This window comes from Malaclemys terrapin, chromosome 23 (assembly GCF_027887155.1).
Source record: "Malaclemys terrapin pileata isolate rMalTer1 chromosome 23, rMalTer1.hap1, whole genome shotgun sequence".
NCBI classification, from domain to species: Eukaryota; Metazoa; Chordata; order Testudines; family Emydidae; genus Malaclemys; species Malaclemys terrapin.
Genome location: NC_071527.1, coordinates 7041412 through 7067986, shown reverse-complemented (window position 1 = coordinate 7067986; position 26575 = coordinate 7041412). Strand labels below are relative to the sequence as shown.

Sequence of the window (26575 nt, the reverse complement as noted above, 5' to 3'; positions counted from 1 at the left end):
CTTCCCCCCGCCCCCTGCTGGGCTGAGTGGTGTTTTTGTTGTTGGTAAAAGGTTAGTGGAACAGCTGATTGCTCTGTAGGGTAAGAGACCTTCTTTATCTAATGGGGCGCCTCTGCTTTTCTCCTCCCCTCAGGCCCCTGCTCCCCGCCTCCTTCCTCTGCTGCTGCCTGGGGAGGGGGTGGGTCTGGGTCTGGGCTTTTGGAGAGGGGCAATTCCCTTTTTGCACCGTGCAGCCTCGTGCCAGGGGCGATCCGTGCTCTCCCCCCTCCCCCGCAGTGCCCTCCCTCGCGAGGGCTCTGCCTGTAGCCAGGGTACCCTGGGGTCCAGCAGCCCGCTGATCTCAGGATTGCCTGGCCTGTGCTTCGAGGCCTGGGGAGGCTGGGCTCCCTGCTGCAGGGAAGGCAGTGGGGCAATCCCTCTCCTCTGGAAAGGGGCAGCCCAGGAGATGGAACTCCCCCCTGCTTAAGCCCCCTTCCACTGCTTTACCCCCATCTCCCCTGGCTGTTGGGACAGGCCTGCGACCTGCCCGGCCATACTGTTTGCCTGGTTGGAGCTGACCCCTCCTGGATGCCCCTGGCCCCGGGCAACCCAGAGATTAGCCACCCCCGTGGCATTAAAGAGCGAAGAATCTCTCCCATGCCTGTATTTGCACCTGGGGCTGGTGCATCAGGGCGATCTTCACCACCCCCTCACCCCCCTGCACAAGTTCCCCGCCGTGCAGCTTCCTTCCCCAGCACGCCTGTGGCTTTGGGTTTCCGAACACGAGTTTCCTTTGTCACTTTGGTTTGGAGCCATTTGATTTTTTTAAAGCCTTTTATTCTGGGCAAGAAGGGCAGGGGCGAGGGGGGAGAAGTGGGAAGAGTTTCCCCCGCTGGGGACTAGGTCTTTTCTCTTGCCAAGCTGGGAGGTGGTTTTTCCTTGTCTCTCCCTGGAACCGGCCTTGCATAAGGCTGGTGCGCCCTGCTTGCCTTGTGCAAGCTTCAAGGGATCATCCCCCTGTCCCTGGCAGCCAGGTGAGCGGAGAGGATGGATGGCAGCTGCTGGGATTTGTTTTGCACATGGCTGCTCCTTGGCTGGCTCGGCACAACTGGAGCAGCAGACTCCAGGGAGGGGAAAGGAATGTAGCTTCAGGCACTTGGCTGGATGATGGCCAGGAGGTCCCACGCCAGCCGTGCGCTGTCTGGGCTTGTGGGGCCGATCATGAGGTGTCTCGCCCAGGCCTCGAGCGCTTTTTAGCGGTGATTGTGCAGGATTCCCAGGAGAGCAAGGCCGAGAGGTCCCAAGCCAAATCAGGGCCCTGTTGTAGTCACAAAGAGGCAGTAACTGCCCCAAAGAACTCAGAGTCTCCCTAGGCAAAGGGTGGGAGTGGGAACAGAGGCACAGGGTGGGGAAGTGACTTTCCCCAGGTCACACAGCAGAGCTAGGAGTAGAAGCCAGGTGTCCTGCCTTAATTCTATGCTCTAGCCACAGCGCCACTCTGCCAACCTCAAGATGCTCAGAGGTTCATTTTATGTCAGAGGAAGTTAGTAATAGCAGGACTCTGTAGAGGAGCTAATGTTAATACCTAGCTCTTATCATCGGTGGGTCTTACAGCGCTTTACAAAGGAGGTCAGCCGCATTATCCCCATTTTACAGATGCGGAAACTGAGGCAGCGAGAGGAGGTGACTAACACAAGGTCACCCAGCAAAGCAGGGTGTGAACTGGCACTAGAGCGCAGATCCCTGGAGTGCTAATCCTGTCTTGTATCCACTAGGCCACGCTGCCTTCCAGCAGATCTTTCACCCAGGCATGGCTGCACCGGGGATTATAATTGGTGCAGGCGCACTTTGGGGAATCTCATTCAGATGTACTGGGACACTCACCACGTATGATCACTGCACACGGGCGCCAGTGTGCGGGAGAGTCTAATGATGGCAGGGAAGGCACCAAGTTACAGGGCGCCTCTGTCACATGGGATCATCGAGCGAGGATTTTGGCTTGTCCAGAGAAGAAATTGGGATGCCTGGTCACCTCCCCCTTTGCAGTGAACCCCTTTGAAGATGTCTACAGCCCCATCAGTGCTGTGTATGAGTCTCTTGGCTGTTACCACATTGTTAACCTGTAGTGTAGACGTGACCTCACCCTGGCCATGGAGCTTACTAGATAATTTGCTGTTCTAGCTGCTGAGTTAATTGCAGCTGCTGTGTAGACAGGACCAGCATGTCTCTCTCCCCATGCTTGGAGGGGAGTCCCTCCAGGAAAACCCAGGCTTCTGAGGGAAATGATTCTAGTGATAAAGCAAGGGGTGTTGTTCTTATTTCTGTGTTGTGGTAGCGCCTCGGAGGCGCAGTCATGGACCATGAGCCTGTTGCGCTGGGTGCTGTACAAACAGAATACAAAGACCCCAAAGTACTCTAAGCTGTCCTGAACCGATGCCCCAGCCAGGTGCTGGAGCCGCCAGCTTCCAGCTGCGATGTAAAAATCAAGGCCCTGGCTCTTTTGCTGTCACTAAGCATCCTGCGGCCATAGGCGCCGACGTCCCCTCTTTCCCCTGGGTGCTCGATGCCCCCTCTTCCCCCGGCCCCGCCCCTTCCCCAAAGTCCCCGCCCCAACTCCATCCCCTCCCTGTCCCTATTCCCACTCCTTCCCCAAATCCCAGCCTCTTTCCCGCCTCCTCCCCTGAGTGTGCCACTCCTCCTTTCCACCCCCCACCCCCACTCCCCCGGAGCATGCTAATACTGCCACATAGCTGTTTGGTGGCAGCCGGGCGGGAAGCATTGGGAGGTAGGTGGAGGAGCGGGGATGCGGCACACCCGAGGGGGAGGAGCAGGAGGGGCAGGGCAGGGGGTGAGGGGAGCTTAGCTGCCAGTGGGTGCAGAGCACCCACTAAATTTTGCCCCAGAGCACCCACGGAGTCAGCGCCTATGCCTGCAGCCACTTTCACAAAAGCCAGGGCTTTCAACATGCATCCGTGCATTCCCCAGCTGGGTACGAGACTCAGTATCGCCAACCCCAAATGTTCAAACATCATGAGTCAGGCTCCCCAAAAATCATGAGATTATGTACAAATAATAACATTGGGGTTCTTTTTATTTGCCTTCTGCTTTTTGAGCCTTTAGGGTGCATTGGGGTCATATTTTGAAACTTTCTCCACTGCCACGAGGGCTGAAAACGTTCTTTTTCTTTAAGGAAGGCTGAAATCATCACGTATCCCTTCGCTCCAGGAGCTGGGACTTTCAGGAAAGCAATCATTATCATGAGACTCATGACAAAAACTCAAGACTCCACTTTCTGTCCTCTGTTGCCGTGTGGTGTGGCCGTTGTGGGCCCCGCCCCAGGGCAGCAATCAGAGCGATCCTGGTATACGCTGCTTGTAAAGCACTTTGGGATCTGATGCTGGAGAGTCAGGCTGAGACCCAGATACTGCTGGTAGGCCAGCTGGTGGGAGAGGTGAGGAGTCGTGTTTGTCCTCTCACCTCGCAGCAGCATTTCTTAAAGCCAATGCATCCGTGCCAAGGGCAGTAGACGCATCTGCTCCCCCTGCGCAGCGGCAAACATCACCTGGTTCCGTAGGGCCTCATTTTCTGGGGCCTAGTGGCTAGAGCACCGGACTGGGACTCGGAGACCTGGCCAACTAGGTGACCTTGGGCAAGTCTCTTCCCTGCTCGGTGCCTCAGTTTCCCCATCTGTCAAATGAAGGGACTGATGCTGACCTCCTTTGTAAAGAGCTTTGAGATCCATGGGTGAAAGGCACAGTAGAAGGGCTAGCTCCTGCGGTTAAAGTTGAGAACCCCTTTGGTTAAAGGTTGACTGTTCTAAGTCAAATGCTCTCTTGGATTCTCTTGAAATGTGACGTGCAGAAAGACGGTTTCTAGCCATAGTGATTGCACGGGACTTGGTGGGTCGAGGGGACGGGTTGTGACCCTGAGCTACCCTCCAGGTATTGCAGCTTTGAAAGCTACCCTTGGCAGATATCTGAGGACGAATTACAGGCCAGGTGCGACTGTCTGCCTCTGTCGAAGGGTTTCTGTTACTGCTGGGAACTGTAATCCGAGGACAGCGGAGAACTGAGAAGGGGCGCAAACTCTTTTTGAAAGGAAAAGGAATGACACATGAATGCTTGCTGCTCCAGGCCAGGGGTTGGGAGAGTGCTGGGGAATGGGAATCATGGGATGGGTGGCAGGGAGTGGAGAGGGGTTGGGGGCTCTGGAGTGGGGGAGGGGTGGGATATGGGGAGGGGAGACGTGGGGAAGTGGTAGGGTAAATGGGGTGACTAGGGATGTGAGAGCATGTGAGCCCCATCTTCTCCCCTCTATGTGGGTACCAGGATCTTGGGAGGGGGGTGTCAGCCTGCTCCTCTGAGCGGGTCCGAGTCCTTGTGTATGCTGGGTTCTTGGGGGTCCTGCTGTTCTAAGGGATCTGAGCTCCTCCCCTGCCCCCCATGTGTGTGCTGGGATCCAGTAGCCCTGTCCCTCTGGGGTGAGGGGACCGAGCCCCTTTCCCTGCCCTCCCTCCATGTGTGTGTGCGCCAGGATCTTGGGGGCCCTGCTATTCTAAGGGGTCTGAGCCCCTCTCCCTGCTCCCCCACAAATGTGAGCCAGGTTCTGGAGGCGCCCTGACTACACCACACATTGAAATCTCTGAAAATCAGACAATTCAAAGTTAAGGTGACAGCACCCCTGTGTGGGGCTGGCCAGGGGGCCAGCTTGGAGGCTGGGCGAGCTAGGGGCCTCGCCAGAGCAGGGGGAGTAGCTGGAGGGGGGCGCCTGCCGGGGGCCCAGTTTGCTGTCCAGCGCAGCCTCTGTAACTGAGAAATGTGTGGCCCTCCCCTAAGCAGCTGCTTGTGATACACGTAGAACAAATTTCTTACATGCTCGTGGCTTCTCACATGCCAAGGAATGGTCCTGAATGGCTTCATGGGGCGGGACAGGGAGGGGAAGCTGGAAATGGGGGTGGGGGCGCTACCTCATGTGAGGAGGAGAATGACTGCACTGCATAAAGCTACTGTAACTAAACCACCACGGAATAAACCACCCTGGTCAGTTTTGGGGCCAGGGATGAGATTTCTCTCACTGCCCTGTTAGCAGCTCCCCCCTCCAGACATTTCACAACACGACGCATGGTTCTGTGCCAAAGGGGACAGGAGCTCTTAGGATCACATAGCCTCCTTGCTAGCCAGCTGCAAACGTAAGGGACAGCTATAACGACCTGCCTGACCCCTGACTCCTACCAAAAATGTTTCTCTTTCTGGTTGGGAAACAAGGAAATTCACAGACAAAAAACTTGGTTAACCCAGAGCTGAGGTTGCCTGTTGGGTCTCATGCCTGTCCAGCAGAACTCAAACCTCGGACAACCAGAAAAGACAGTGTGAAGGGACGCCCCAACGCGGCCTTAACTCTGACCCTCCGGAGCTGGCGGTAGCTAGTAGGAATTATCTGTGTGCGCTCCATCTGTGCTCGCTGTTGTTAGGTGGAGCTATATGGAATGGTGGAGGGATTAGCCGGAGAAGCTGGTCAGAGCTGTGATTGTGATGGGGGGCGATATGGGGGTGCCCTTTCCCTCAGAGATTCTGAGCCCCTCTGCCCACGCCTCACCCCACATGTGTGAGGATGGGAAAATGGTGCACGTGCATCCTAAGTGATGCCGTTTGTCTCATTCCTAGCTGAGCTAGGAAGCATGTGTCAGCAGCGGGGCACGGGGGTCTTCTTGCCATGGGGGGCGTCAGCAGCGAGGTGGGGTATGAGGGTGGGGTGGGCATGTCCTGATGGGTGAGTGATAGTGTTGTGTTTGAGGGGGTCCTGTGTGCAATGGTGAAAGGTTGTAAAATACAGCAAGTGTGGGGTTGATTTTGCAGTGGAGGCTCCGTATCCAGGCATAGGGTGGGCATAGGCAGCACCCTTTCAGTCCAGTTCACCTGGACATAAGTTTCGCCTTGGCAAAGAGATGGCATTGGACCCTGTGCTGCAGCTGGCGCATGCTTCTTCCCTGGGCGATGGGCACAAGCTGCAAAGGCAGAGTGCAAGTACGTGTCTTGTGGGCACCCTGTGCCATCGCTTAGAAGGGCAGAGTTAAGGTTACATTTGTGTGTACCTTGACTCTGGGTGTCCTGGCTGTCAGAGGTCTGCGTTTTGCTGGATGAGCATGGGGCAATCTGAACTGTTTTTGTCAATGGATTTGTGTTAATTCCTAGAGACCCCAGCCAAGGTTACTAGTCTAGGTGCAAGCCACCATCCTTGCGCCAAAGATTTTGCAGGGTGGAAGGAGAAACTGAGGCACAGAGGGAGGTCACACAGCAGGTCAGTGGCAGAGATGGGAACAGAACCCAAGTGCCCTGAGACCCAGTTTAGTGGCACACTAACCAGAGTTAAAAAGACTAGACAAAGGTCCCTTTCTGTCTGAAATATGTGGGGTCTTGGGGGTCCAACTCCAAAGGTACCTGAGTGCCAGGACTCCTGGGTTCAATTCCCGGCTCTGAAATGGACTTGCTGTGTGCCCAAGAACCGCTGTAAAATAGAGACAGTGGCACTGCCCTGCCTCCTGCGGGCTGGGCAGCTAAATGCATCCATGCCCATGAGGTGCCCACGGTGATGAGTTCCGTGGATGTACCCGTGGCATGTAGGGAAGCAGTGACTTTCAGGGCATCCCAGACTGGTCCAGGGTGGAATTTGCCCATCCTACCCCTTCCCCATCTCTTTTCTCCCTCCCACCTGTGACATTCCCCAGGGTACAATCTGGACGGTTGAGCAGCTGTGTCCCCTCAATTCTCCAATCTGGGGTGCCTTTTACACGGCTTCACTGTGAGCGCAACCACTCCTGGTCTGCTCACACGCCTGTAACTCACTCACAGCTACACTGCAAGAGTACAGCCAACCACCCGTGAATTACACTGCAGAGCAACACCAACAAACTCCCAGTCCGAGACTTTCCCCCAGAAATGTGCATCTTGTAGTGCCCAGCTCTCTCCTGGACACCACAAACTCATATAAAGTCCATAGTTTTATTAATAGAAAATGATATGCACAAACCCTGACATCTCAAATGGAGTTTCCCAAATACTTCAATCCAAGCACCCTGGTCTAGATAAAACAATAAAACAAGTTTATTAACTACAGAAGGATAGATTTTAAGTGATTACAAGTAATGAGGCATAAAAGTCAGAATTGGTTACAAAGAAATTAAAGATAAAACACAACTAATGTCTAACTCAGGGGTAGGCAACCTATGGCACGCGTGCCGAAGGCGGCACGCAAGCTGATTTTCAGTGGCACTCACACTGCCCGGGTCCTGGCCACCGGTCCAGGGGGCTCTGCATTTTAATTTAATTTTAAATAGGGTGACCAGACAGCAAATGTGAATAATCAGGAGAGGGGGTGGGGGGTAATAGGAGCCTATGTAATAAAAAGACCCCAAAATCGGGACTGTCCCTATAAAATCGGGACATCTGGTCACCCTAATTTTAAATGAAGCTTCTTAAACATTTTAAAAACCTTATTTACTTTACATAGAACAATAGTTTAGTTATATATTATAGACTTATATAGAGAGACCTTCTAAAAATGTTAAAATGTATTACTGGCATGCAAAACCTTACATTAGAGTGAATAAACGAAGACTCGGCACATCACTTCTGAAAGGTTGCCAACCCCTGGTCTAACTTAACAAGCTAAGGGATTTCAAAGCAAAAGTCTCTGTTCCTACATGTTCTAGCAGCCTCACTGGCTGAATTCCTTTCTGCCAGGATCCCTTCCTTTGTCCTTCAAGTGTTGTCAAAGCCGTGAGTCGAGGTGAAAGGAGAGATCTTTTGGGGAGTTTCTTCCCCTTTCTTACAGTTCTCTTTTTCTTTGAGAATCATCTCCAGCTGAGGCTCAGGAGACAGCAGGAGATGGGAACCTCCAGCTCTTTCTTTGCCAAAATGTAGATTTCTCACTCACACACTTTTTCCTGCCAAAGAATGGCCACTTAACCAGGTGATGGTCCATTTGATTTTGTTGACACCTAGCTGAGGCATCAGTTTGCCTGTTGTCTCTCTGGAATTGGTTTGTGGCTGCCTTTCTAAACTTGGAACATGTCTCTGCAATGTCATACAGTAGAATTGTATAACTTTACATACAATGTTGTCACACATTTTTTACCAGGACGGTAATGGTCAGCAAATTACGAGTTTTTGAATGATACCTCACAAGGCATATTTTGTACAAAATTTATCATAGTCTTGTAGAAAGGGTGAACATTGGGTTACAGACTGTCACACTGTCCTTCTTCCTTCTTCACCTTCCCACCCCGATGAAGAGGATGGAGGAGGTGTCTCCTAGCAAGTCACAGGCACAGCCCCACCCTACCATGGCCTTCCTCAACGTGGCCCGCACCTACGTGCCCAACACCAAGGTCGAGTGCCACTACACCCTGCCCCCCAGCATGAAGCCGTCAGCCCGCGACTGGATCGGGATATTCAAGGTACTGGGAAGAGAGAGGTGGATGGGAGCTGGATGCATTAGCTGGGATCTCCACAGTAGATGTGGCCTCGGGGAGGCGGCATGTCAAGTTTTCTGATCAGACAGTGAATTAGGCTGAGATGGGGAGGTGCAGGGTGTCCGATTGGCCTCCTCATCACCTGGGGTAGAGGCTTCCCCTCCTATTGCGTTCTCTGCTGTCCCATTGCGCTGAGCCCGCAGCGTGCACGTGAGAGGAGGGGCCCACTTCTGCAGGTCACCTTGAAATTCACCCGCAAGTCAACCAAGCCTCCTGCTTTTCCCTGCGTGCAAAAGCAAAACGAGGCAGCGTGGCCTAATGGCTAGAGCGCTGGCCTGGGACTCATGAGACCAGGGTTCTATTCCTGGTGGCCAGCCTTGGGCAAGTCACTTCCCCTCCGTGTACCTCAGTTTCCCCATCTGTAAAACAGGGGCGGGCAGGGGAATGATACTGCCCTCCTGTGCTGTGTAACAGCTAGGCAGTATTATCATCTTAGGGTGAGTTGCATTGCAGACCCAGGCTTGAGGCTTCAGCAGTTCCAAGCCCTCACTTGAGCATCCACGCAGCATGGTAAACCTGGGCTTACAATCGCTAGCCCCGGGTCTCGCTGGAGACCTTTGACTTGGGTCTGCCGCTTTCTGGTGCATCCCCACTGCAAAATGACACGCCTTGGCTCTGACCCACACCCACCCCCAGCAGGGTCGTAGGACCCAGGTCCTGAGTGCCACGAGTCAGACAGATCTGTGTGTGGACGGAAGCAGGGCTTGGGCTCAAACCTGGGTCAGAGCCCGGGCTTAGTGGGCAGTGTAGACGCTCGTTGCTGTGATAGCCCCTCCCAACTCCCCCGATGAGGACAGTGACACTCACTTGATGAGCGCTAGAGAAACGCTCAGCTAATGCCAGGGGTTCCTCAGACACCTTCTTGCCTGCGTCTGTCTGTCCAGGTGGAGGCCTCATCCGTGCGGGATTACTACACCTTCGTGTGGTGTGTGGTGCCCGACGGAGGCGCGGAGGGGGCGCCCGTCCATTCCAGCGTCCAGTTCCATGGTAGGTGGGGGAGCTCCGGGGGGTGGCGGGGTGTGCGGAGCGTAGATTACGTGCGTGGGGGTTGCGGGAGGGTAAGATCAGACGGGGAGTGTCCGTCACTGAGCAGCCGGAGCAACGGTTTGAAGGGGTGGCAGCCCTGGGGGAGGGTTTGGGTTACGGAGGCTTTGCCGTGGCTTGTTGGACCAAGGGCCCATCTAGCCTGGTATCTCGGCCTCCCTGATAGACATGGTCATGCCAGCGGGCCCATCCAGCCCAATATCACCTTACATTGCTGGACCAGACCCACGGGCCAATCCAGGTCAGTATCCGCACCAGATCAGGCCCATGGGCCCATCTCGCGTGGCGTCCCGCCTCCAGGCGTGGCCATGACCTCATGCCACAGCAGCTGCAAACCAAATCTCCCTGAAGCCCCCTGGTGCAGTTACAACAGGGGGCATTGAGGAGGCAGCAGTGGGTGGGGAGGGACTGCTCACACAGCTTGGCCCTGACATCTCATGTGGAGCTGAGGACTGGAACGGGGGCTTCCCATGGGACCCCAGGGTTAGCAGCTTGGGAGGGGAGGGGGTAAAGCAGAGAGGATCCTAGGAAGGGGTGCAGGAGGCAGCCGGGGGGAAGGAGCGAGGCTGGGACTGGAATGGGATGGTAGGTTTCCGAGCAGCCCCTGATGTAACGGGCATCCAGGCCACCGTCGGCCTTTGGTGCTACCCGCTGGTTGTCAGAGAGGCCAGGCCAGAGCAGGCCACACAGACTAGGCTCAAGGCCTGGGGGTGGCACACTGGCTGGGGGGGCAGCACCTCTGTGACCAACGTGGTCTGCTGACAAGGCACTTGCCAGCCTCTCTGCCATGGTACCAACCACGCTGGTGCCAGGACTCAGGAGTGCGGGGCGGTTGCTGGGGGCGAGACGTGTCAGAGGAGAGCCAGGGACCAGACCAAGCCCCAGACTACGGGGCATCCGAGCCCCCACCTGGAAGCAGTCAGCCTCCTGGCAAGGCCCTAGCGGCATCTGATGCTGGGCTGTGTCTGTCCTGCTGCAGCCAGCTACCTGCCCAAGCCAGGGGCCCAGCAGTACCAGTTCCGCTATGTGGACCGCCGTGGCGAGGTGCGCGGCCAGAGCAGCCCCTTCCAGTTCAGCGAGCCCCGGCCCATGGACGAGCTCGTCACGCTGGAGGAGGATGACGAGGGCAACATGGACATGTTGCTGGTGGTGCCCAAAGCCACCCTGCTGCAGGTAATGAGGGATCAGCATTGCCTAGTGGGCAGAGCACCAGATGGGTGCCCGGAGACCTGGCTTCTGGTCCCAGCTCTGCCAGTGGCCTTGGGCAAGTCACTTCACAGATTTGTGGCTCAGTTTCCCCTGGGCCTGGTTGGGCTGTGAGCTCACCCAATGCACAAGGTGGAGGGCAACAGGAGGGATCAGCTGTTCTTCTGCCCAAGAGGGCACCTGGCCATGCCCCAGTCAACTCAAGCCCCTCCCCTCCTGCCAGGCTTTTCTCCCTACAGGGCAGGCAGTAACAACTGCATTGGGAAATGGGGCGGAGCTTAGCCCTGGCCCCACCCTCCAGCAGCTCTGCCCCTTCAGAAGGACCTCCCTGCTGTGATAAGAGCCCCCACCACTAGTCTCTTGCTTCGCCCACCTGAGTTAACTCCTTGCCTGCCTGTGCGCCCTGCAATGTCCTGGGGGCCTGGGGTGAGTGTAGTGCCTGCCCCCTCAGTCTGTACTAAAAGCGCCGGTCCCTGTGGGTCCCATTCCCCCCCAGAACCAGCTGGAGGAGAGCCAGCAGGAGCACAGCAGGCTGCTGCGAGAGAAGCTGCGGCTGGAGGAGGAGGTGAAGGAGCTGCAGGCCCGGATCGAGCAGCTGGAGGAGGCTCTGGGCACCATGCGGGATGAGCACACCAAGCTGGCGGAGCAGTACAAGGTGTGTGGGGTGCCCCCTGCGGGCACCGGGCCCTATCGGGCAACAGCCACTGGGTTGAATCCCCCACCACCCCACTTCCCGGGTTGATAAGGATCCAGTGTCGTCCCCATGGACTAGGCCATTGCCCATCACACTGGGGGCAAACTGAGGCACGCCGACGGGTGAATGAGGCCTCCCGGCTCCTTGCTCAGGCCACTGGGCTGGGCTGCCTCTCTGGAGATGCCCACCTAGGAGGGGACCCCATATTCTTCCTTGCATTCCCTGCAACCCACTGGCTTAGCCCCAGATTCCAAAGGGGCTCTCCGATTTGGGAGCCCCTGGGTTTCCCTGCCCCTTGCCAGAGCACCCAGACTCTGTGCTGATCCCAGGCGGGAGACGGGGTCGGGGCTTCCCGTGTCCCCAATCGCGGCTCACCCCTCCTCGCCCCGGCCGGCGGCGCCTCTCCCAGGATCTCTCAAGCTCCCATGCAGCCGTGATGGATGAGCGGGACGCGCTGAGCCGGCAGCAGGCGGGACAGCTGGCCCGCATCCAGGAGCTGGAGGAGGACGTTCAGGCCCTGAGCGAGAAGGTGCTGCAGAAGGAGGTGGAGTTGGACAGGTGAGCAGCCAGTGGGCGGGGGTCAGCAGGCTTGGGGAGGGGGAGGGGAGTTAGCTAGGCGGTTGCCTAGGGCGCCAAGATTTGGCACCACAAGCCTGGGAGGGGAGGAGAATTAGAGCGGGGGTGGCGTGTTCGGGGAGGAGGCGGAGCAGAGGTGAGCTGGGGTGGGGAGCTGCCACGGGGGCGGGGGGGGGGGGGGGGGGCGCAAGGTCTAAGTTTCGCCTAGGGCGCGAAACTTCCGTGTGCCAGCCCTGGGAGTTAGGGTCAGTGCTGTGACCCGGCTGCACTGGCGGGTGTGGGGGAGGCGGGGGCAGGTGAGTAACAGGGCTGTGGCTTGGCCCAGCGGGAAGGAAGGTGGCCTCATCCCTTGTGGCTCGTCGGGATGGGTCCAGGCCTGTGATCTCGTCCAGTCTCTAAGCAGGGTTGGACCTCGTCAGCGCTCGGATGGATGACTGCCGAGGCCGAACCAGGGTCCTGCGGGAAGGGGGAGAGGCCAGCTGTTCGGGGGGCGCTCACCCTGAGTGAGAATGGGCTAGTGCCCTAGGGGGCGCTGTGCTGTGCTCTGGGGAGCAGCGTGGGGGCTCAGTACTGGATGCTGTCTCCTTTCTCCCCCCCGCCCCTCAGCAGCATGGACTCTAATGTGCCGTGGGGGTGCAGCCTCTGGGGTCGGAGTGGGGTTGCAGTGTCCCGTGTGATAGGACAGGGCCAGGCCCAGGCCATGCTGACTAAAGGGGTCCCGTTAGCGAGGCTGCAGGACACAGACTCACTCTGGGGTTCTGGCCCGGCAGCGTCACGGAAGGGCCGGCGGGCAGCAATGGATCTGCCCGGCCCCCTTGCTGCGCCTCACCCGCCCCCCCACTGCTGTAGCTGGCAGTGCCCCGAGCCGAGCCAGGGTTCACCCTGCCTGTGTCCCTCCCCCACCCCCAGGATGAAGGACACGGTGAAGTCCCTGGTGCGGGAGCAGGAGCAGATCCACCACCAGCTCAAGGAGGAGAACACCGAGAAGGAGCATTACCAGGTGAGCCCCGGGGCGGGGCTTGTAGGGGCGACTTGCTGGTGGTGGAGCTAGCTGGGGTGAGCAGAGGAGCGGGGGTCCCTCCCCTCCCCTCCCCCTCAGACACACACAGGAGTGGGGGGTCCCTCCCCATACATACGGAGAGCGGCAGGGTTCCCCCATCCCCAGGGGGCACCCAGAGGGAAGGGAGGTGGGTCCCATCCCCGCCCCCCGGGAGTCTCTGGGCCGGCACGTGAGGATCATGTCCCCCCCACCCCACCCCCCCAGGTCAAGCTGCAGGCCTCGGAGCAGGAGAGCCGGAACCTGGCCTGCGACCTGCTGCTGGCCAAGACCCGGCACAGCGAGAAGGTGTCGCAGGCCCTGGTGCTGCAGGAGGACATCAGCAAGCTGCAGCAGAAGCTGGCAGCCGCACAGCAGAGGACGGTGAGTGCCTGGGGTGGGGGGCCCCCCTCGGTGCCATGGCGCAGCCTCCGCTCCCCCTGCTTGGGTGTGTGCGTTCACCAGCCCTTTCCCTGCAAAAGAGGGGATTAGGGCGGTGTCGCTGCTAGAGCAGGGGGATGGGAGCCAGGACTCCTGGGTTCTCTTTCCCTGCTGTGGGTGCCTGTGTGTGTTCTAGGGGTGAGGACAGGGAGCCAGGACTCCTAGGTTCTTTTCCCACTGACTCCTGAAATGCAGCCACTTCTGGGGCACGGAGAGTAACAGGATAGTATTTTACCAAGAAGGCAGCAGCCCAAACCCCGCTCATGTGAAAAGCGCCGCAGGATCTTTGGCACCCTCCTGGAGCAGGATTTCGAAGATCTCTGCCAGGAGGGAAATCTCCTGGCTCCTCAGAAGGCCTGCATCAGCCCTAATGGGATTTGAACCCTGGCTTAGAGGAAAGGCCAGCTATTTCCAGCTTGGCTTTGGCACATAGACCTCAGAGCTATCCTGCACCTCACAGAGCTCACTGAGCAGTTTGCCTTGATAACATCCTGCAGCAGGGAGTTCCACATGCTAATAGGAAAGAATTTTAACAGTCTTTTAAATGCCATCAACTGCTCCCTTGTTGCTGTGTTTGGCGGTGGGATGCAGGGGCAGAGCCCAGCTGGCCTCTTCCATCCCATTCATTATTTCCGACCCCCCCAGGCCCAGCTGGAAGCGCTGTGTGAGCAGCTCCGCTCCACCCAGGACCTCCTTGCTGCCAGCCAGCAGAAAGTGGTGCTGCTGGGGGAGGAGTTGGCCAGCGCCTCCTCCATCCGGGACCGGACCATCTCGGACCTCCACAAGAGCCGGCTGGAGTCAGCCGAAACCAACATCAAGCTGGCAGACATGACCCTGAAATGGAAGGAGGGGAAAGGCCAGTGGTGGAAGGAGAAGAGCAACCTGCTGCAGAGCATAGAGGTGCCAACCCCCACCCCGCTGGGCCTCTCACTTGAATGGCTGCATCCACTGCCGGAGTGCAGCCACCTCTGGGGTGGGGTACTGCCAATGCTCAACAGTTTAGGATAGGAAATGAAGGCGCATCCCCTAGCTGGGCTTGTCTCAGTAACCAGTGGACAGGGAGCAGGGACGAGCATGTCCAGGCCTTGGGAAAAGTCCCCCTTTCGTGACCCACACAATGCTCAGAACTTGGCTTATGTCTCAGCACAGTGCCCCCTAGAGCTGCACTGGGGTGGGCACTGGCTATGGGGAGAGCGCCCCCTACTAGCTCCCTGAAGCACAACATGAGGGGAGAATACCCTGTACTAATCCCCCTGCAGCCCAGAATCAGAGAGGAGAGCGCCCCCTTCTGAGCCCCCTGTCCCGTTCCCTGCAGCACAGCACCTCCTAGCATCGCATTGGGGCCAGCACTGGCTGCAAGGTGAGGGCGCCCCCTATTGAGCCTCTCACCCTGCTCCCTGCAGCGCAGCGCCCCCTAGCGCTGCACTAGGTATTTGTAGTCCTTCCATCCCAGCCTAGCTAGGGAGATGTGCTGGGCTCCCCACAGCAGGCGAGTGCCGGCCCCTGTGAGCACCCCCCATGCTGTTTGCAGGCGGAGAAGGACAAGATCCTGAAGCTGAGTGCCGAGGTGCTGAAGCTGGAGAAGAACCTGCAGGAGGAGCGAGCCCAGAAGCAAGCGCTGAAATCTGAACTGTCCCACGAGAGGGACTCCAGCCTGGTAAGGCCAGTAGGGGGGTGGGCACTGCCCCTGGGACAGAGGGGAACCCCAGTCTCTGCCCTACAAGGGGTGGGATCAGAGCTGTGATGGGGAGGCCCTGCCATGCGGGGTGTGAGGACCCTGCCCTAAGGGGGAGGAATCAGAGCTGGGATGGGGAAGCCCTACCCCGAAAGCCACACACTGGTGCTAGGGGATGCCTTGCCCCATAGGAGGAGGGATTGGGGCGCTCATGGGTTCTGGGGGATCAGGTTCCTCGGGTATGGAGGTTCCCTCCCAAGGCTGGTGCAGGGCCAGCCCTTGCCACACTCCCTGCCCTGGGGCAGTTCTCACGGTCCTGTGCCCCCTTCCCCCCCGCCCAGGTGCAGCTGTCGGAGAGCAAGCGGGAGCTCAAGGAGCTGCGCGCGGCCCTGAAGGTGGCTGAGAAGGAGAAGGAGCAGCTCCAGGAGGAGAAACAGGTTGGTGCCAGCTGGGGTCAGAGTCAAAGGGGGCTGAACCCCGGAGCCAGGCGGATATCAGCTCTCGGCCCAGGCTCCAGCGGGGGCCAAGAAACTGCCAGGAGGGGGTGACATGAGTCACATTCCCTGCCCCTATCATGGCCTTCCCTGCATAGGGGCTGGGCGGTGCCCTGGGGTCAGGCAGGGGCCCTGCAGCCTGGACAGTGGGTGGGGCAGGCAAAGACCCTGCCTCCCTCCTCCCCCCCGGGTCCCCACCCAATCTCCCCATGGCCTGGTGGCACAGGCGGGGCCAATATTGACCCCGGTGGCTTCCCCTCCCCAGGAGCTGCTGGAGTACGCCCGCAAGCTGGAGGAGCGGCTGGAGAAGGTGGCCGACGAGAAGTGGAGCGAGGTGACAGCAGCCGAGGAGGAGGAGGCAGCGGCCACAGCGCTGAGTGTGTAACACCCCGTCCCCCACCCCTGTTACCTCCGTCCCCCAACCCCTGTCAGCCCACCCATGTTACCTCCCCACCCCCATCCTCCCACCCCTGTTACCCCTGTCCCCCGCACCCCGTTACCTCTGCCCCCCTTCACTGCCTCACCTCATGCCCCGGCACCCCTGATGGTTACCCCCTCACTGTAACCCCTGTTCATCACTCCCTGCTCTGCCCCCAACTCCCTCCTCTCTGCCCCGGGAGCCCCCCTCCCCGCTGTCACTGCTATGTGCACTCTCCACTCGCCCCCTGTCTCCCTCCCTGACATCACCCTGTGCTGCTTCCCCCTCACCCAGAAGAGTAGTGCTGCCCCCCGAAGTTACCAATACTGTGCCAGTGCCAGCCGTCCCTCGGCTCCTCCCGCAAGAACCGCCCCCCCACTCCCACACCCCCTGTGCTGGCTCTCCCCAGGCTCCTCCCCCCAGCAGGGTTCCCCCCCTTTGCCCTGCCCTGCTCAGCGGGGGGCACCGGCTGCCCAAGTGACCCTGTGGCCTCCACTCCCGCCAGGCTCCCTGGACTCCCCACTCTCGGACTCGGAGGACGAGTCCCCCGAGGACATGAGGATCCACACCCAGCTCAGCCCCTACAGCCTGTGCGACAACCGGGCAGGCACCAAGACCCCGCCGTGCCTGCGGGAGCCCATGCACAAGGTGGTGATCAGCCAGCCCGCCCCTATCACCACCCAGATCAAGCAACCCACCGAGGACAACAGCTCCGACTCAGTGAGTCCCCGGGGGGCGAGGACCCCCAAGCACGTGCAGCGTGGAGGGGGAAACTGAGGCACAGGGACTTACCCTCGGTCACACAGCGAGCAGGGGCAAGGGTGGAAATAGAACCCTGGCGTCCTGGCTGCTAGCTGCTTCCTCTACCCCACTATTCCACACTCCACCAGAGGCGGATGAGGTGGGGTTTTGGTTGGCAGGAGGGGCTGGGCCCCCCACCCTCCTGGGCAACAGAAAGCCCAGCTTTGAGGGTGCATCTGAGCCTGCGTCACCCAGGAGGAGGGGTTATCTGCCAGCCCCCCAAGCCCTCCTGCATTCCCCTCGACCGCATCCCTGATAGGAGTAGCTGGAAGGTCCCTGGAGCTGCAGGACCGGGGATGGCTGCCCCCTCCTCCCAGGACAGGGGCGAAGGGGCGTCTGTGCCAGGCTGGGGATCAGGCCCACATTTGAAATCTCTCCGTGTCCCACTGCAGTTGCTGTTCTTTCATGGGGCAGCTTTTTCCTCCCCTGCCCCTCCAGCTGTGAGTGGGGGGAGGGGCTTTTTAGACCGCCCCTGTAAAACTTTACAAACCTCTGATAATTGGCATGATAAAACATGCAGTAAATTAATGGCCTGGGAGAAAGGGGGGGTGCCGGGGAGTCTCTCCAGCACCTCCTGCTGGGGAAAGTGGGGGGTGTCAGTGCCTCCCACTGAGGAAAGTGAGGGGGGTCAGCTGGGAGGATGGGGACTTCTCCCTGCCAGCCTCATGGCATCAATGCTGGGAGAGCCCCCTCACCTCCATCCTCAGGGGGGCAGCGAGAGCAGCAGGATGGGGGACTCTGCACCATCTGGGCCAACTCAAACGCTAGCCCTAGGAGGGGCTGATCTTTGCCCTTCAGGACTGGGGCCCATCTACACTAGGAAAGTAACAGTGTTTGGGGGGTTGATCTGGTTACACCACAGTAGCTCCCCCCACAGGCCAAAGCCAAAGCTCCCAACCCCCTGGGGCTTCTGGGCTGGTGAGATCTGGATGTGGCAGTCAGCTGATCACCAGGCGTTTGGGGTTCCCTGGGATTCCTGAAGGGGAGCTATGCTGGTCCTAGGGAGGTTGCCCGGCTGCTGGGACCAGAACATCCCTGCACTCGGTTCATTTCCATGCTGTCTATTGCGGGATCTCAGTGTGAGGGGGCGGCCCGCATGGCCCATGGCAGCCCCACAAAACGTAGCAGGAGGGATCGCGGGCAGGGGGCCGGCTGGCAGCGACATCACAACACACTGGCCCCGCTCAGGACGGGACACAGCTCGGTTCAGAGATCCCTCAGGGGCAGCCCAGCAGGTCCGAGGATCAATCCCAGCATCCCCTGCTGCAAGGGGGAGCAGGCTGCTGACCCAGTGCCCACCCACCCACCCCCCGACGCATTCATGGCTCCATGATTCCCCCACGCAGCCAGGGGGCAGGAAGCTAGCAGAGACCCATCCGGTAGCCCACACCCTAGCAGTACAGCTGAGGACCGTGCAGCAATGGGGATAAAACTCACACCCCCAGGCTGCCAGGGCTCAGCCCACTACCACTAGAGGTAAAGGAGAATCCTCATCCATCCTCGGCAGTATAGGGCCTGTGACACATAGCAGGGCTGTTCTTCTGGGGAGCCCAGTTGCTTGGGGTGGGCACAATCAATATGCCTGTGCGCAGGGGGCACCCCAGTGCTGGGGGGTGGGGGCTGGACTCTGGCCCCCTGCGCTCTCACCCCCACTCTCGCTGCAGGAGGCAGAGGACGAGAAGGCCGTGCTGATGGCGGCTGTGCGGAGCGGAGGGGAAGAGACCAGTCTGCTGCTGCCCGAGCTGGGCAGCGTCTTCTATGAGATGGCCAGGTGAGGGGGGGATTGGACGCACTGGGGCCTGTCAGCAGAACAGGGGGCTGTTCCTTCGCCCTGCCCATTAGGAGGAGGATGGAGAAGAGGATGAAGGGGAGCAGAGTGGGGAGATGGGGGGGAGGATGCAGGGGAGCAGAGTGGGGGAAGGGGAGCAGAGTTGGGGCTGGGGAGGAGGATGGAGGGGAGCAGGGGAGCAGAGTAGGTGGAGGGGAGCATAGTAGGGGATGGGGAGGAGGATGGAGGGGAGCAGTGGGGGGATGGAGGGGAGCAGGATGGAGGGGAGCAGGGTGGGGGGCTGGGGGAGTAGGGGAAGTGGGGGGTGGGGGCAGTTTTCCAAGCCTCCTCTTAGTTAGTAAAAATATATAAATTTCCCTGTGGGCGCGGGGAGCCGGTGACTTTTACAGCCAGTGGCCATAAAAGTGGCAGGCGCGGAGCCGGGAGATGTACGGCCGTGTCAGGGCATTTCTGAATCAATTTTCAGCATCATTAGATTCCTTTCTCCTGCAGACAGAGGCGGGCGGGCGGGGGGCGGGGAGGGGGGCTATTTGCAAGTGAAATAGATAGAATCACCCAGCTGCAAGGTAAGGTAGGGTCTGTGCACCCAGCCCCCCACCCCCCCGTGCGGGGGAATGGGCTGCAATGGGGGTGTCAGGAGTAGGAAAGGCAGGTTGGGTGCAGGGTGCTGAGTGCAGAGAGGTGGGATGGGGGCAGCGGGGGAGGGCAGAGTGGTTGCAGGTGGGATGGGATGGGGACATTGGGGAAAGGGTGGGATGGGATGGGGTGGTGGCAGCAGGGGAGGGCAGGGGGGGCTGGGACGGCATGTTGGGGGAGGGCAGGTGGATACAGGGGGATGAGATCGACGTATGGTGGGAGGGTGGGGTGGGAAGTCAGTGTTGGGGGATTGGCAGGGTGGGTGCGGGGGTGAATGGGATGGGGGTGTCGGGGGAGGGCAGGGGAATAGGATGGGGTGTCAGGAGAGGGCAGAAGGGATGGGATGGGGTGTCGGGGGAGGGCAGAGGGGTTGGGATGGGGTGTCGGGGGAGGGCAGAGGGGATGGGATGAGGGTGTCGGGGGAGGGCAGGGGGATGGGATGGGGTGTCGGGGGAGGGCAGAGGGGTTGGGATGGGGGGTGTCAGGGGAGAGCAGGGGAATGGGATGGGGTGTCAGGAGAGGGCAGAAGGGATGGGATGGGGTGTCAGGGGAGGGCAGAGGGGATGGGATGAGGGTGTCGGGGGAGGGCAGGGGGATGGGATGGGGTGTCGGGGGAGGGCAGAGGGGTTGGGATGGGGGGTGTCAGGGGAGAGCAGGGGAATGGGATGGGGTGTCAGGAGAGGGCAGAAGGGATGGGATGGGGTGTCGGGGGAGGGCAGAGGGGATGGGATGAGGGTGTCGGGAGAGGGCAGGGGGATGGGATGGGGTGTCATGGGAGGGCAGAGGAGATGGGATGGGGGTGTCGGGGGAGAGCAGGGGAATGTGATGGGGTGTCGGGGGAGGGCAGAGGGGATGCGATGGGGTGTCGGGGGAGGGCAGAGGGGATGCGATGGGGTGTCAGGGGAGGGCAGGGGAATGGGATGGGGTGTCGGGAGAGGGCAGAGGGAATGCGATGGAAGTGTCGGGGGATGGGATGGGGTGTCGGGGGAGGGCAGGAGGATGCAGAAGGGAAGGGATGGCAGCATCAGGAGAGGGCATGGAGGATGCAGTGGGATGACGTGTTGTGGGGAGGCAGGGTTGGATGCTGGTGTCGGGGGAAGGGCAGAAGGGATGCGGGGATGGGATGGGGCATGAGGGGAGGGCAGGGGGTGCAATGAGATGACGTGTTGGGGGGAGGCAGGATTGGATGCTGGTGTCGGGGGAAGGGCAGAAGGGATGCGGGGGATGGGATGGGGGCATGAGGGGAAGGCAGGGGGTGCGGTGGTGTCACGGAGTGTGGGGGGACACAAGGCCCTGCACCCCTGTCTTCCTGCGATTCACCATGACTCTCAGCCAGCCAGTAAAGCAGTAGGTTTATTTAGACGACAGGAACACAGTCCAAGACAGGTCTTGCAGGCACAGACAACAGGACCCTCTCAATTAGGTCCATCTTGGGGTTCCAGGGGCACCACAGGCCCATTGAGGGGTCAGAGCCCTGTCTGGGCTCCCCTTCATTATACCAGCCAGCTCCTGACACTCCCCCTCTCTCCAGCGTCTCTCCCCCAGCCTCCCCTGGGCTCCTCCCCCAGCCTTTGTCCAGTTTCCCAGGCAGAGGTGTCACCTAGCCTCCAACTCCCTTCTGGGTTCATGCTCAGATATCTTCCCTCAAGGCCAGTCTCCCAGCCCCCAATGCAGACCGTCCCAGCCAAACTCCCCACTCAGCATTCAAAGACCACATTAAGAACAGTCCCGGTTTGTCACAGGTGGGATGACGTGTTGAGGGAGGCAGGGTTGGATGCTGGTGTCAGGGGAAGGGCAGAAGGGATGCAGGGGATGGGGTGGGGGCGTCAGAATAGGGCAGGGGGTGCGGTGGATGACGAGTTGGGGGGAGGCAGGGTTGGATGCTGATGTCGGGGGAAGGGCAGGATGGGCGCAGGGTGCCGTGTGCAGAGGCGATGAGCCGGGGGTGTCTGAGGAATAAAAGGAATTCTGGGTTGAGGGGGCCACTGCTCCCCTTTGAGAAGGGGGAGGGGCTGCTGCGCTGTGGGGGTGGGGGGGCCAGTCCTGTGCAGGGTCCTCTGCTCTGTGTTCTGCAGAGTCTAACAAGGCAGGGGCAAAAAGAGAGATCGGGGGGATGGGGGGAATCAGGAGGGGGAGAACTGGAATAGCGGGAGGCGGGGATCCCATAATAACCTTGGCCCCCAGCCCGGCTATGCCCTCAGTGCAGGGCCTGTGGCGGGGGGCATGGTGCCAGGGCCCCGCTCATGGGGACGGCGAGTTCTAGGGGTGCCGACCCTCTGTCTCTGTCGCCCCCGTGCAGCGGCATCACCGGCCGCCAGCCGTCAGACCCGGGCCCTTGCGGGATGGGCGCCTCCCCGCTGGACCTGCCCGCGTCCCCCGGCCTGTGGAAGGAGTGCCCCATCTGCAAGGAGCGCTTCCCCCTGGAGTGCGACAAGGAGGCGCTGGAAGAGCACGTTGACAGCCACTTCTTCTTCAGCGCCCACGACCCCTTCGCCTTCGAGTGATGCCCCCGTCGCCCCCGCCTCTCCCTGCCCCCCTGCCTCTCTCCCCAGACCCTCCTGTCAGGCACTGCCAGCCTGGCTCACCCCCTAGGAGCCACACAAGGGTGCCTGGGCTCCCCCGATCCCTGGGGGGCGATTTACCCCCCCCCCCCCGCCCTCCATGGCATCCGAGAGCAGGGAGTGAATGGGGGCGCTGGGCACTAGCGCCCCATAGTGGCTGTTCCCAGGCAGGTCCATAGGCCTGAGATCTCCAGCCCCCACCCTGCTGCCTTAGGGTGAAATAGGGCGAGTTGCTCCCACCCCCCAAATATGGGGTTCAGCCACTGCAGATGCTGAGCGCTCATCAGTTGGAGTGGAGGGGGGGCAGGCTCACACACCCCTTGGCTGGGCGGCTCTGTGTCAGGGCAATAGGAATCCCCAGAGGGGGTGCCCCAACTCCCATCTGCCTCCTGGTACTTGGGCCTGTTGCTTAGGGCTGGGGAAGGCTCGCTGCAGGGTGGGGTTCGAGCTGGGGGGCTGCCCTAGGGACACACTGTCTTCCCCCAATGTTTCCCCTTGGGCTCCAGACGCAAGGTGTTGGGAACTGCTGGGCACCGGATTTTGGAAGGTACAGGGGGTGGAGGAGCAGTGCAGGGACGGCAAGGCCAGGTGGTCCCCTCTTGCCCCCCCCCCCCAGGTGAGGGTAGGCAGATTTCCTGGGTCCCTCAGGGCTCTGGGTAGGTGCAGGAGGTCAGTGTGAGGAGAGCAGGGAAGGGGGCTGAGTGGGGTTAGGCTGCCTCATAGTTCAGGCTAAAAGGGGCCTGGATTTCCCCTCTCGTGGATGCCCCAAGACCCCCCCCCCCTCAGATCCCAAAGACAGCTGCCCTGTGCTGCTCCCTGCCTATGTGCCAGGGGTCCTGGCCCCACCCCCAGCTCCACTCCCCTGGGCCCAATCAACTAGCCTTTGGGCCTCTGGCTGGGCTACTGGTTTCCATGTCTCAGCTAGAGAATTTTGCCACTGTCATAAGGGTCTGTTCCCCCACGGGACTCAGTTTCCCTGGCTGCGAGACAAGGAGACTCAGCCCCCACCCCACCCACACTGCCCATGGGCACCCAGCAGAGCCTGCCGCTTCTCAGCCCTGCAGACGCTGGCACGCACCAAGAGCCAGCCGATAATGCTGGGAGCGCACCGCTAACGACCACTGATTTGTTAGACTGTCAACTGCATAAATAATTGGCACAACAGGCCGTCCATCGGCTCCTGCCGTTCGCCACCACCGCCTCCCACGCGGGGTTAACGGCCCGAGAGGGCCCACAGGACCCAGAGCCCCATGCACCGAAACCCTTTCCTTCCCGGCGATCTCAGGTAGGGGGTGGAAGTGGGGAAGGATCATGGGGAGGTGGGGCTGGGCCGGGCACTGGGTGGAGGGCACAGGGCAGCACCCAGGGTATGGGGGGGGGCAAAGGGGGCTGAGCCCAGAGCTCTGTGTGTGTGAATACACATGCCCTGAGGGGAAGGGGGGGTGTACATGGGGGTGAGTGGTGTACACCAGGATATCAGTCCTATCCCAGCCCAGGTTGGGGGCTGGATTCCACCAGCTGCTTTTTCTGCCAAGCAGCCTCCTGGCCCCAGCATCCCCTTGGCCTGGAATTGAGCCACTCCCAGCCCCGGGCCTGATCCCAATCTCGTCTGCCCTGTGGGGCGCCCCAGGGATCCCAGCCACCTGGGTGTAAATCAGGAACGACTGCCATGGCATCATCCAAACTTTGCACCAGCATTTCCCAGGGCAGAACCAGGCCCTGGCTCTGTTGCAATCTGCCCCTCCCCGTGGCCTCTGGGCCGCTGGGTAGTGACTATGCCAGGTGCAGTAAGGGGGTGCAGTGTGCCAGGATGGGGAGGAGAGGTCCAAAGACCCACCTGGCCAACTTGAGAGCTGATAGGGTCCCTGGGGCATGGGGGGGAGGGGTGCACCAGCCCTGACATGACAGCGGGGGGAGGAGGGGCACAGACCTCACATGACCCCTGGGGAGACAACACAGGGAGGGTCACCAGCCCTGGCATGACCCCTGGATGGGGCAGCAGGCAGGGCAGAGCCCTGACACTACCCCTGAAATTGTTTTATTTTCACCTTGTTTTTTAAACTGACTTGTCCATTATTACTGTTATAATTCTCCTGACGCAGGGTGCCCGTCCGCCGGGTCTCTGCGTCTCATAGCCGCTTGCTGTAGCATGCTCAGTAATTAGTGTTGATTTGCAGTTGGTTTGCTTGATTTCGGGGGGAGGGGGACAGTTCAAACCCCCACAACCCCCTTGTACATACCCCCCCTTCGATTATTCTCATTCACTTGCTTTTGGTATTCACGGTTGCAATTCCTTTTTTTTTATTATTATTATTTTAATATAATACTGTTGTGACTCTCCATTTGCCCCCTCCTCTTCTTGAGGGGGAAGGAGAAAGAAGCCAGGCGTTATGCTAGCCCCCAAATTCTCAGTCAGTCGGCTGGGTGGGATGAGAGTTCATGATTGTGCCTTTTGAATGCAGGAGACGAGGCTGCTGTTTTGATCACTGGTTTATAGACGCTCTTTATTTTGTAACTAACCGTGGTTGGTGATTCTGATGTATCCAGCTGTTCCCTGCTTCTCCCCAATCTCGTCCCCAGCCTGTTTTTTTTTTTTTTTTTGGTGATTGTTTTTTTTAATGTCCCCCCCACACACACACAAAAAAAAGACAGCTAAGGTCCCCGAACGTCAGAGCAATAAAAACCAGTGCGTGCACACACACACACACACACACACGGCCCATGTATAGTGTGTATATATATTTATATTACATGTCTTGGCTATTCTAATAAAATCCGGTCTCTTCAAAGCTTTGCCTGATTTATGGTTTATTGGGCACCGTAAAACCTTGCGCCGCTCCGCCAGGCTCAGGGAGATCGCTGCCCGGATAGTCGGGCTGATTTTTACTCATGGGAGTAAAAGCCACTAGGCCTGTAGCGGGGTAAGGCCGATGCCCAGGCAGCCGGGAGCAGAGATCAAGGCAGGATAGGCAGCCGAAGCACCTGGGATTGGAAACGTTCCTCTTGCTGCAATGGTGGACGCTGCTGGGTGCTGTGGTGGAGCCGAGCAGGGCAGGATAAACACAACGGCAAGTATTAGAAACAAAGATCTGTCCCCGTCCCTTGGCTGGTGCAGGCTTTGCCTCCAGAGCTCTCCTTCCATATCCTCCCTGGCCCCCATGGGGAGGCCGGTCTGCAGGCAACTGGGCAGAATTGTTGCCTGCAGTAGATTGCCAGTCTGCACCGCTGCAGTGTAAGAATGCAGTTCTGCTGGCCACAGGGAGGAAAGCAACACTCAGATGGTGCCAACTGGGTTTTGACCCGCTGCCCAGCTGCTACGGACTCTGTTATGGATTGAACTTGGCGCAGAGACTCAGGATGTCTGGGGTCTGCAGCTGCGTGACCCCAGGCATTTCTCGTTGGTGCCAGCTCTAACCAGTGACTCCATGCTCCTGTCTCCGTGACCGACCAGTACCAGAGGCATGAGAGGAAGCTGCAAGGACTGATCCTCAGGGGACGGGTCTGAAGGCCAGGAGACATGACTCCCAGCCTCATAGATCCCAGCCTCCCTAGCATGGATGTATTACTATTATGGAAACATGTAGAGGTCCCATTGTGCTAACCCGGCACAGACACGGAGCAAGAGACAGTCCCTGCCCCAGAGAGCTTACAATCTAAACAGATGTGGGTTGGTGGGGAAACTGAGGCACACAGTGGGGAAGTGACTTGCCCAGGTCTCCCAGCCAGTTAGTGGCAGAGCTAGGAGTAGAACCCAAAAGTCCTGAGAGGCCTTGCCACTGGGCCAAGCTGCCTCCTTGTGGGTTTGTGGACAAGGTCAAAATGGACATTAAAATCTCAGCTGGTGGCTAGGATATCTTCCTGGTCTACACCGGTGCTGCAGGAAGAAACGCTGGTAATTGAGAGGGTGGGCAGAGCCAGCACAGCCCTAGGAGGCGCTATGCTGCCTGGAGGTGTCCTCTCAGGGGTGAAACATAAAGCTGAGGTCTTGACACTTTGTAATGGGGTCCCAGAAAATCCCCCAGGAGCAGGAAAGTTAATCCTGAGCCCGAGTCCAATGGGGGATTCCAGTCTGCCTCCTTCGATCCACTTCCCCAGCAGGCTTCTCCACTCCAGGCCCTAAGCTGCTGTGTGACTGTTTAAAAGCTGTCGCATCCCACCCCAGGGGTGGCCGCATCCTAGTGGTGGATGAGTCAATGTCTGCAGGCAAGCCTACGGGCTGTATTATACAGGAAAGCCACTCTCAAAATCCCCTTCTTGCCTGAAATATCACTGGGGCTGCAGGGCCGACAGCTGAGGCTTTCTGCCTGGCATGCCTGGGCCCACTTGGTACCAGTTGTGCCCATCTGGGCAGCCTGGCAGACTGAGCTGGTGCAGTTTGGGTTTGTTGCCATTGGGTAAGTGTCTGCAATGAGCCAGTACTAAGTGCCCCCCATCACTGAGAATAGAATGGGCCATGGAGACAGTTCTAGCCCCTCTTCCCAGGAACAGGTCCCTCCAGGGCAGGGCTGGTCGGCATCACGCTGGCTCTGTGCAGAATTGCCAGACCCAGGTTCCATCTAGTCGAGAATCCTGCCTCTGACTGCGGCCGGTGCCAGGTGCTGCAGAGGAAGATATAAGCAGGCTACAGTAGCAGATGTGGGATAATCTGTTCCCCCCCACCCCACCCCGTTACATCTGATCTTGGTCACTGATTGA

The 26575-nt window shown here is 59.3% G+C and overlaps 1 protein-coding gene across 3 annotated transcripts; it reads left to right on the top strand.

Moving 5' to 3' along the window:
• Nucleotides 1-24669, top strand: CALCOCO1 (calcium binding and coiled-coil domain 1). Of its 3 annotated transcripts, XM_054012667.1 has the most exons (15): nucleotides 1-80; nucleotides 8270-8434; nucleotides 9394-9496; nucleotides 10533-10726; nucleotides 11256-11414; nucleotides 11863-12011; nucleotides 12939-13029; nucleotides 13294-13449; nucleotides 14152-14406; nucleotides 15038-15163; nucleotides 15523-15618; nucleotides 15941-16052; nucleotides 16599-16813; nucleotides 18559-18665; nucleotides 21619-24669. In XM_054012667.1, exons 2-15 carry the CDS (start codon nucleotides 8273-8275, stop codon nucleotides 21821-21823), a joined length of 2130 nt encoding a protein of 709 aa, XP_053868642.1. In that variant the 5' UTR covers nucleotides 1-80; nucleotides 8270-8272; the 3' UTR covers nucleotides 21824-24669. The 3 variants fall into 3 exon arrangements, with proteins under 3 accessions (XP_053868642.1, XP_053868641.1, XP_053868643.1); XM_054012666.1 differs by lacking the exon at nucleotides 1-80 and having other exon boundaries at nucleotides 8264-8434; XM_054012668.1 differs by lacking the exons at nucleotides 1-80; nucleotides 13294-13449 and having other exon boundaries at nucleotides 8264-8434.
• The last annotated feature ends 1906 nt before the right edge of the window (nucleotides 24670-26575 follow it).

Coding starts and splice junctions, on each gene's coding strand:
- CALCOCO1 (XM_054012666.1), top strand. CDS start 8,264: ATGAAGAGGATGGAGGAGGTGTCTCCTAGCAAGTCACAGGCACAGCCC. Junction 9,497..10,532: donor TTCCAGCGTCCAGTTCCATG/GTAGGTGGGGGA, acceptor GTCCTGCTGCAG/CCAGCTACCTGCCCAAGCCA. Junction 11,415..11,862: donor AGCTGGCGGAGCAGTACAAG/GTGTGTGGGGTG, acceptor CGCCTCTCCCAG/GATCTCTCAAGCTCCCATGC.